General features: G+C 37.8%; 1 protein-coding gene across 3 annotated transcripts in view; it reads right to left on the bottom strand.

Moving 5' to 3' along the window:
• IPO11 (importin 11) overlaps positions 1 to 11,364 on the bottom strand; it is a 262,132-nt gene that overhangs the window by 89,190 nt on the left and 161,578 nt on the right. For all 3 annotated transcript variants that reach the window (XM_011992135.1, XM_011992136.1, XM_011992134.1), the window contains one exon: positions 3,510 to 3,631. In XM_011992135.1, the coding sequence (XP_011847525.1) occupies positions 3,510 to 3,631 (122 nt within the window). The remainder of the gene's footprint in view (positions 1 to 3,509; positions 3,632 to 11,364) is intronic.

Genomic DNA, 11,364 nt, shown 5'->3' with positions numbered 1-11,364 from the left:
GTTCTAAACTGGGGGCAATTTGTCCCCAGGAATATCTAATGGCAATGTCTGATGATATTTTCAATTGTCGTGACTTGAGTGGGGGAGGAAGGGGAGAGTGCTACTGGCATCTGGTAGGTAGTGGCCACGGATGGTGCTAAACATCCTACAATGCACAGGACACCCTCCCACAAAAAATAATCATCTGGACCCAAATGCCATCATAATAAAAGGAGGAAAAAATGACATTTCCTAATTTAGCCTGACTTTTAAAATCATCAACATCATACTTTAGACATGCCTTATTTTGGGAAAAGGAAATGGTATGCTGCAAAATCTAAAAGAAACACAAGAATAGGAAATTACTATTAGGTAGAAAAAGAAGAAATCATCATTGGGGATGCAAAAGAGGAAAAATCTCCCCAAACTCCAACAACTATGTAGTTAACTAGAAGAAAGGTTACAAATAGGAAACAATAATACTGCTGACTTGAATATCAGCATGTTCCACTAGAGCATGTGACTAAATCTTCCTAAGTCACAAGCCAATTACTATGTGCCAAATTTCTAGTGCAATAAAGGTGTTTTCTTTTTTTTTTTTCAGATTGTTACAGGTTGATACAGATTTTCTGTATCAATGTTTCATCACTAGTCTATTAAGGATATTATGAAGTTAAATCATTATTCTTTAAAATTCTAGTACCACATTATTCAAGACTTTCTCAGTACCCTTAAAAATGACGTGAGTTTGCTAGTGCCCATCAGATTTGTATTTCATTTTAAAAACAAAAATTGTATCTGATCTTCTATCACAAGGCACCTCACAACTTTTAAATTTAAAATTCCAGTGTTTAAGAGAAATTCAAGTCTTAATAAAGTCCTATCCCTCAATTTATATAAGTTGACTTAAGTCCCAGTCTAAGTATTAATTTTTCTTACAGATGCCCAACTATAGATTAAGCATCCCTAATCCAAAAATCTGAAATGGCCCAAATCTGAGATTTTTTTGAGTGCCAGAATACTGCTACAAGTGGAAAATTTCATACAAGTACTTTGTTTCATATACAAAATTATTTAAAATACTGTATAAAATTATCTTCAGACTATATGAGGTGTATATGGAATATAAATAAATTTCACATTTAGACTTGAGTTCCATCCCCAAAATATCTTGTTGCATATATGCAAATATTTCAAAATCCCAAAAATCCAAAATCTGAAACATTTTGGATTAAGGATACTCAACCTATATTAAATTTCCACAACTTACATGTGAAAAATAGTTCTGAACAACCACACACTTACATAATATTATATGTTAAAGCAAACAGTATTCTCATTAAAAATGTAAAACAAATTTTTCTGATACAATTAGATATCTTTCTAAACTTAACCTCCACCGTTTCTAGCTTTCTTTCAATAATCTCAGTACTTTATCTTGGAGAAAACTCTAACATGTCTTATTAACTCATTTTTTTTCATTCATTAATGTATCTAACAAACATTTAGAGTGCTGACTACTACCAAAGACTATGTTCTTTAACATTTCAATATTAAAAACTTCAATAATTTTCATGCCACTTTTTTTCCACTGAGAGAAACACTAATGAGTTAAAATGTAGGTAGCTTAAATTTGGCTTATTTATCAAAAAAAAGTAAGATGCCACACCATTTCATAGCGAGGAAATCTGTTCACCTTGTGCGTGAGCAATATCATCTGGTGGTTAAAAGAGGCATTCCTGGTGTGAAGTAGTCCAGATTCAAACTGGCTTATACCATGCCAAATGCTAGATCTCTTACCTTACAAATGTTACTTAACATTTTTAAGTAATTGTTTGCTCTGTGAGAAGGGATAATCATGTCTATACCTCATCAGGCTGTTTTAAGAATTAAATTATCAACATAAAGCACTTAGGAAAGTATATGGCATTTGGTAAGTATTATCTATTGTTATGATGTTGAGACAAAATAATTATATATATCCTTAATACAAATTACCATAGTAGAAGTAAATAATACATAAAGAACAAATAAGGATTTCTAAAACTGGACTTACGTCACTAATTTATCACTAGGATGTATATGCTCTAAAAATTCCCTAAGACAGGGTTCCGCAACCCCTGGACCACGGAGTGGTATCAGTCCATGGTCTGTTAGGAGCCAAGCTGCATAGGAGGAAGTGAGCAGAGGAAAAGCAAGCATTACCGTCGGAGCTCCGCCTCCTGTCTGATCAGTGGCAGCATTAGATTCTCATAGGAGCGGTAACCCTATTGTGAACGGTGCATGTGAGGGATGTAGGATGTAGGCTGCACACTGCTTATGAGAATCTAATGCCTGATGATTTGAGGTGGAATAGCTTCATCCCGAAAACATTCCCTTCCCCTCCCCCAGATCATGGAAAAATTTTCTTCCACAAAACAGGTCCCTGGTGCCAAAAAGGCTGGGGATTGCTGCCGTAAGACATAAAGATCTAATGTAGTACCATTATTCTTTTAACACAACATTAAGCCCTGAGACCTGCTTTTAAGCCTTTAGAATTAAAAGTACAAAAAAATAGGGGCCCAGCATAATGGCTTTGATACAGAAGGGCAGCAAAAAGGCCTGTCATGCCATTAACAAGGTGGTGACCTGAGAATATACCACCAACATTCATAAGTGCATCCATGAAGTGGGTTTCAAGAAATGTGCTGACCATGCACTAAAATTTCAAAAATTTGCTATGAAAAAGAAGGGGACTCCAGGTGTGTACAATGATATGAAACTCAATCAGGCTGACTAAGCCAAAAGTATAAACAATGTCCCATACCACATCCATGTGCAGTTGTCCAGAAAAATGTAATGAGGAAGATTCACCAATCAAGCTCTATGTTATTTATATACCTGCCATCATTTAAAAAAATCTACACAGTGTGAATGAGAACTAAGTACTGACTGTCAAAGTATTTTTAAAAGTATTTCATGCCAAACTCCGCAAAATAGGAATTGAAACGAAGAAATATATTCTTCTTTAAATGACCAAACCAAAGCATTTTGTATTTGCTTTATGGGAGTGAGAATTTTTAGAAGAAAAAAACTTGCAAACTTCCTTATAAATAATCCAAAATAAAAAGAAAACAAAACTAATAACTAATAATACTCTTCAATTAACATACTTTATAACACACTTTATGAAGTGCTATTGACTTTGAAATGTTAGATATTTAATATGTCTATGTAAAAAGAGGACTGAAGATTAGTCTAATAAAACATAGTTATTATAAAAAATGGAAATTCAGACAAGAATGAACTAAATTTGTAAAATGAATATAACCAAAATAAACTAGAGCACCCACAGTCCCAAGAGTACCTATCCCACTAAGTGCTTTCTGGATCTGGACCAACACTTACCACGTCATCATCAGCTAACAAAATTCACATCCATATAGAAAAAAGTACCACTGCCTAGCAACACACACCCATACTGATGGCCAAAAATAGTGTTTACATTTTGATGCTTGAAAGAAACAAATTTTAAGAAAACATTTCCTCACCTATTATCAGATGGCAGAAGAGAGAGCAAAGCCAAAGCTGAAAGTTTCCTTCTTTCAGGCTGGGTAATGTTGTCCATTCGATCGACCCACATTTCAATCATATTTCCCAAAAGCTGGTCCATCTGAAACAAGAGGAGGAGGCATCTCAAAATACCTAAAATATGTTTTACTTGTGGGTAAATACTTTTAAAGGCTAAAGCCTCATAAGTCATGGTTAAAATTCAATTATAGTAAACCACAGAACTGGAATACCTGAACTGGGGGTAAGTCATGAGCTGGAAACTGATAATTTGAGCATAACCAGAAACTGACTCTAATTAATCCTGAGAGCTAAGTAGACTTATTCAAAACATGTAAGTAGCCCATGAGTGATTTTAGTAATATCATTTAATAAATCACTGCCAATCAGGTACAACGAAAAAATAAACACATTTTTCAAAATTGTCAACTTGTACTTATAGTTTATTCAACTGGATGATTATTGTTGAATGTTCTCTAATTTGCTAGACTAATTTGCTGCTACTCTCAGAGGAGAGGACAAGTTGCAACCTCAAACTGCAGAGTTTCAAAGGAAAACAAATCAATTATTTCCTAAGACATTTGCATGCTACACTAAAAATGATGCTAAAACAAATCAACAAAATACAGAATGTGATGGCTAATTTTACGTATAAACTCTGCTGGGCTAAGGTGCTCAGTAGTTTGGTCAAACACTAGGCTAGATGTTGCTGTGACAGTATTACATAGATGTGATTAACATTTACAATGAGTTGATGCTAAATAAAGGAGAATGCCCTAGATAATGTGAGTGGGCTTCAACCAATTCATTGAAAATCCTAAGAGCAAAAACAGTATGCCCAGGAAAGAAGAAATTTTGCCTCAAGACTGTAACAGAAATCCTGCCTGAGTTTCCAGCCTGCTATATAAAATTCAGACTTACCAGCCCCACAATTATGTACGTCAATTCTTTAATCTAACTGTGGAGACAAAAATGACTCCATCTTGAATGCTAATCCAATATGATGGCTTCTGATTAGCCCTAGTCCTGGGAAGGCCTCCTGATTTCTGCTTTATTTACTGTCCCTAGTGTAAGGACAAAGCAATCTTGACTTTACTACACTCATTATAGGCTATGCTGCACATGGCATTCTTGCATATTCTGGAGCACATACACCAATTCCCTATAAAATATAATAAACCTGAGGGTCTGGAAGTAGCAGTGCGAATATCTACCTATCTTGCTGCCGCCTTCTGCTCTCAGTTCTCCCAGTAAAACATCCTTTGCTGACAAACTGCACTAGTCTACCTTGTTCTCTGCTTTCTAGGGCCCTTCAGCATTTAAGAGCCATTTTGAATACATGGCCCTTTTGCAAACACACACTCTACTGGTTCTGTCTCTATAGGATCTATGAGGTAAAATGCCATCAAGCGTACTGATCACATAGATTGAAACTACATCAGCCGGGCGTGGTGGTTCACGCCTGTAATCCCAGCACTTTGGGGGGATGAGGTGGGCAGATCATGACGTCAAGAGATCGAGATCATCCTGGCCAACATGGTGAAACCCTATCTCTACTAAAAATACAAAAATTAGCTGGGCGTGGTGGCATGCACCTGTAGTCCCAGCTACTTGGGAGGCTAAGGCAGGAGAATCACTTCAACCTGGAAGGCGGAGGTTGCAGTGAGCCGAGATCGCAACACTGCACTCCATCCAGCCTGGGTGACACAATGAGACTCCATCCACCTCCTGCAAAAAAAATTAGGCCAATTAATAATCCTACCATGTCCTCTAAGTGTTCAAGTTAAAGGTAGTCACACATCTCTCACTTTAAACCAAAAGCTAGAAATGATTCAGCTTGGTGAGAAAGACATGTCAAAAGCTGAGATAGGCTGAAAGGCCTCTTGAAGCAAACAGGTTGTTAATCCAAAGGAAAAGTTCTTGAAGAAAATTAGAAGTGCTACATCAGTGCACATATAAATGATAAAAAAGCAAAACAGCCTTACTGCTGACATGGAGAAAGTTCCATTAGTCTGCATAGAGGATCAAATCAGTCACAACATTCTCATAAGCCAAAGTCTAATCCAAAACAAGGCTCTAATTCTCTTTAATTCTATGAAGGTTGAATGAGGGGAGAAAGCTGCAGAAAAAAAGTGTGAAGACAGCAGAGGATGGTTCATGAGGTTTAATAAAAGAAGCCGGCTGGGTGTAGTGGCTCACGCCTGAAATCCCAGCACTTTGGGAAGCCAAGGCAGGTGGATCACAAGGTCAGGAGTTCAAGACCAGCCTAGTCAAGATGGTAAAACCCGTCTCTACTAAAAATACAAAAATTAGCCAGGCGTCGTGGTGGGCGCCTGTAATCCCCGCTACTTGAGAGGCTGAGGCAGAGAATTGCTTGAACCCGGGAGGCGGAGGCTGCAGTGAGCCGAGACCGCGTGACTGCACTCCAGCCTGGGTGACAGAGCCAGACTCCGTCTCAACAACAACAACAACAACAACAACAACAACAACAAAAGCCACCTCTATAAGATAAAAGTGGAAGGCAAAGCAACAAGTGTTGATGTGGAAACTGCAGCAAGTTATTCAGATCTTGCTAAGATCTCTGAGGAAAGTGGTTACACTAAACAACAAGTTTTCCATGTAAATGAAACAGCCTTCTACTGGAAGAAGATGCAATCCAGGACTTTCACACCTAGGGAGGAGAAGTCAGGGACTGGGTTCAAAGCATCAACGTGTCCACAGACTGACTTTCTTATTAGGAGATAATGTAGCTGGTGACTTTCAGTTCAAACCAATGTTTATTTACCATTCTAAAAATCTTAAATCCCTTAAGAATTACTCTGTACCTACTCTGCCCGAGCTCTCTAAATGGAACAACAAATCCTAGATGACAGCATATCTGCTTACAGCATGGTTTGCTGCTATTTTAAGCCCACTTTTGAGACCTATGGCTCAAAAAAAAAAGATTTCTTTCAAAATATTACTGTTCACTGAAAATGAACCTGGTCACCCAAGAGCTCTGATGGAGATGTACAGGAGATTAATGTTGTTGTTTGTGTGCCTGCTGACACAACATCTATTCTGCAACTCACAGATCAGGAAGTCATTTCAAACTTCAGTCTTATTATTTCAGAAATACATTTCATAACGCTATAGCTACCATAGGGAGTGATTTCTCAGATGGATCTACGCAAAGTCAATTGAAAACCTTCTGGAAAAAATTCACCGTTCCAGGTGCTATTAAGAACATTTGTGACCCATGGGAGGAGGTCAAAACATCAACATTAACAGGAGTTTGGAATAACTTGATTCCAACTCTGATGGATGATTTTGAGGAGTTCAAGACTTTGTTGGAGAAATAATTGCAGATATGGGGGAAATAGTGAAAACTACAGTTAGAAGTGAAACCTCAAGATGTGACTAAAGTTTTACAATTTCATGATAAAGCTTGAACAGATTAGGAGTTGTTTTTCTCTCTCTTTTTTTTTTTTTTGAGACAGAGTTTCAGTCTTGTTGCCCAGGCTGAAGTGCAATGGCGGGATCTCAGCTCACTGCAACCTCCGTCTCCCGGATTCAAGCAATTCTCCTGCCTGAGCCTCCCAAGTAGCTAGGATTACAGGCATGTGCTACTATGCCTGGCTAATTTTGTATTTTTCGTAGAGACAGGGTTTCACCATATTGGCCAGGCTGGTCTCAAGCTCCGGACCTCAGGTGATCCACCACCTCGGCCTCCCAAAATGCTGGGATTACAGGTGTGAGCCACCACGCCCAGCCATGACGAATTGTTTCTTATGGATGAGCAAAAAACAAAAACAAAGAGTGGTTTCTTAAGATGGAATCTACTCCTGGTGAAGATGCTGTGAACACTGCTAAAATAACAACGAATGATTTAGAATATTACATAAACTTAATAAAGTAGCAGCAGAATCTGGGAGGATTGACTCCAATTGTGACAGAATTTCTACTGAGGACCAAATAGTCCATCGTCATCATTAAAAAAAAATGAAGTTTCAGTGATTCTGTTATCACTACCAAAACAACCTACTGTTCTTTATCCTTTGCCTGCAACTTCCTTCCATCCTCTTTTATTTTTCCTTTTCTTGCTCTCTGAGGACCATTTAGTCTTCAGTAGAATTTTTGTCAAAACTGGAGTCAATCCTCTCATTCGTGAAGGGAAGAGTCAATTGATGCAGCAAACTCCATTTGTCTTATTTTAAGAAACTGTGACAGCAGCCCACACCTACAGCAACCACCACCCTGATCAGCCAGCAGTCATCACTATCAAGGCAAGACCATCTACCAGCAAAAACATTCACTGAAGGCTGAGATCACTAGAATTTTCTAGCAATAAATTATTTTTAATTAAGGTACATACATTGTTACTTTAGACATAATACCATTGCACACTATTAATATACTACAGTATAGTGTAATTATAACTATATGCATTGGAAAACCAAAAAATTTGTATGACTTATGTTATGAAGATACTCACTTTATTGTGGTAGTCTGTAACCAAACTCACAATATCAAGTATGCCTATACAAGTTTTCTAAGATGTCAGAAACAAATCTAGAATGTAATAATACTCTCATACTAATAATTTTCTGGTGTTTTTATTAAATATTTTATCCCTTCAAATATTCTATTAAAACTACATAGTAAATGGTATTGAGAAAATGCTGATAGTATTTAAATGTTTTTTGTTCATTTTGACAGTTAAAAAATCAAACACAACTGTCTATTGTCAATTCATTATGGTCCTTTACTTTTTTCCCTGATTGTTGCAAAAATTCTTTACTTTTGCCAGTGGAATTTTAATAGGAAATAACGGACATTCTGATAAAATATAATTTAGACCCTTCAACTCTTAATAATTCTTAAGCATCTTTGCTCCCAAACTTTATATTACTAGCAATAGTAAGCCACTATATTTTTGTTGAAATAGTAAAAGTTTCTTTATTCCAGGAATAAATACCAATTTTAGTTTGCACTGAATCCTATATTTACAGCAGTTATTGAAGACTTTTAAAATTGTTAAATATACCAGAAGACGTCCTAAACTGCAGATTATTGATAGTTTATTATTGATAAAAATTTCTTCACTGTACTCCTGCAGATTCAAAACATGTGTTTACAATATTTAAAAGGAATGCTCAATTTTTATAGTAAAATTTATACCATTAATTGTAACACTTATCAAAGCTACTTTTTACCCTGTTTGCTAATTTGCAGGATTTATGTCAATATTTTAACAACTGGTATGACCACATTGACACCTATCAGCTGAATATCAGTTCTGGGCTGCAGAATTTATAATTAGTTTAACAGAGATTCAGAACAGATTTCTAAAACCACAGTACGTTAAGCCTTGGTATAAAGTTCTAGGTGACTTACTATAATTCTAGCCCAACAAATGAAAAAACAAACAAACAAAAAAATAGAAGGCAGAGAAGAGAGGGCTAAGAGTTCTTTTCAGCCACAGTTTGAGTATGGACAATGCAGGAAACATACGAACCAGTCAAACCTCATCAGTGTAACATGACAAATATCAAACCAGCTGTCCAATCCGGAAGACCAAATGTCTAATCCAGAGTAAGAACACAGCATTCTGGAAAGGAATGTATTCTAGGTACCAGCACAATGAAGTGTGGATATAAAAACAATATAGAATTGGGAAGAAAAAGAGGGACAAATAGGCATTGTAAGATCTGGATTAGCCCACTAGCCTATAGATGGAGGCATAACAGTATTTCCCTTACATTTCTATTACTGATTTACTGTAAAAACAAATGATATGTCAATGGGAAGTGAGAGACCATGGGTATATTTTAGGTTCCTAAGCAAGAAAGAGCTCATACCAGGCAAGGTGGCCCACCCCTGTAATCCCAGCACTTTGGGAGGCTGAGGTGGATGGATCAGCTGAAGTCGGGAGTTCAAGACCAGCCTGACCAACATGGAGAAACCTTGTCTCTACTAAAAATACAAAATTAGGTGGGCATGGTGGCGTGCACCTATAATCCCAGCTACTTGGGAGGCTGAGGCAGGAGAATCGCTTGAACCTGGGAAGCGGAGGTTGCAGTGAGCCAAGATGGTCCCATTGCACTCCAGCCTGGGCAACAAGACTGAAACTCCGTCTCAAAGAACAAACAAACAAACAAACAAACAGACAAAAACAGGGCTCATGACCGTCTCAGAGTTGTTATCAAGGATATAGAGACACTGACAATAATGTTTAGATAACACATTGAGGGGCACCCACAAGTGAGGCCAAGAATTCAAATGGGATCTAGGTGACTGAGGCGAAAACCCAAGATATTCAAGGGGACAGGATCCTCATGCACCAAGGGATTTTAGAAAGGGCTGGACATGTGAATAAATCTAACAAGAATACTGAGCCCTCATCAAGTAGAAGCTTTGTAAAATAATCACAAGCTACAAAAAAGCCACAAAACAATCAAAACCAATTACAGTAGGAATCTGGGGGTGGGGGAGTGGAAGGAGTATCCAAGACTAGGAGAGCAAGGAAAGGAAAGATAAAGGAGGATGGAAAGAAGATGAAAGGAAATTGCAGGAAAGGACAATGAAAAGTAATACAAAGTAGGTTGTTTTGGTAATGATACCAAAATCGCTGAAACTTCATTTTTTAAAAAAATTCTCATTTTAATTTTTTTGGTTTTAAAAAACTATTTAAACTTTTTTTTAGAGACAGAATCCTGTTCTGTTGCCCAGTCTGGAGTGCAGTGATCATAGCTAAATGCAGCCTCAAATTCCGGGGCTCTAATTTTTTTTAGTTTTTGTAGAGATGGAGTCTCGCTTTGTTACCCAGCCTGGTCTTAAGCTCCTGGCTTAATCCTCTCACCTAGACTTCTCAAGGCACTGTGATTACAAGGCATGAGCCACCACACCTGGCCACTGAAACCTTAAAATGTGTTTGCTTTCAAAGTTACCAAGCAGTAACTGGGTAGTCCTCACATGATACTTCAATTACATGATAAGCAAAGCTAAGCCATTTTATTTATTTTTATGTATTTACTTATTTTTGAGACAGAGTCTTGCTCTGTCTCCCAAACTCGAGAGCAGTGGTGCGATCTCAGCTCACTGCAACTTCTGCCTCCCAGGTTCAAGCGATTCTCCTGCCTCAGTCCCCCAAGGAGCTGGGATTACAGGTGCCTGCCATCATGCCTGTCAAAAGCTAAGCCATTTTAATTACTCAATAAGATGTAATTTTTTTTTTTTGCATTATGATGTAATATTTTAAAGCTAACAGCATCTCAAAGAAATATATTAATGTTAAATTACATTTAACTGACTTAGTATCTCACTGGATTGCATTTGTATTTAATCAGATCAAATGTTGATATGGACTCATATGACATTTTTTTTCCTTAATTAAAAACTAGATAGAAGAAAACTGAAGGTGGCTGGACACAGTGGCTTATGCCAGTAATCCCAGTGCTTTGTGAGGCAGGGGCAGGAGTATCTCTTGAGACCAGGAGTTCAAGTCTAGCCTAGGCAACATGCAAGGCTGTATGTCTACAAAAAATTTTAAATATTAGCCAGGTGTAGGGCCGGTTGCAGTGGCTCATGCCTGTAATCCCAGCACTTTGGGAGGCCAAGGCGGGCAGATCACAAGGTCAGGAGATCAAGACCATCCTGGCTAACATGGTGAAACGCCATCTCTACTAAAAATACAAAAAATTAGCTGGACGGGGTGGCTGGCGCCTGTAGTCCCAGCTACTCGGGAGGCTGAGGCAGGAAAATGATGTGAACCTGGGAGGCGGGGCTTGCAGTGAGCCGAGACTACACCACTGCACTCCAGCATGGGCGACAGAGCAAGACTCCGTCTCAAAAAAA

Source organism: Mandrillus leucophaeus, unplaced genomic scaffold (genome assembly GCF_000951045.1).
Source record: "Mandrillus leucophaeus isolate KB7577 unplaced genomic scaffold, Mleu.le_1.0 Scaffold403, whole genome shotgun sequence".
Taxonomy (NCBI): domain Eukaryota; kingdom Metazoa; phylum Chordata; class Mammalia; order Primates; family Cercopithecidae; genus Mandrillus; species Mandrillus leucophaeus.
Note: the sequence above shows the minus strand (reverse complement) of the source record. Positions and strands in the feature narration are given on the sequence as shown.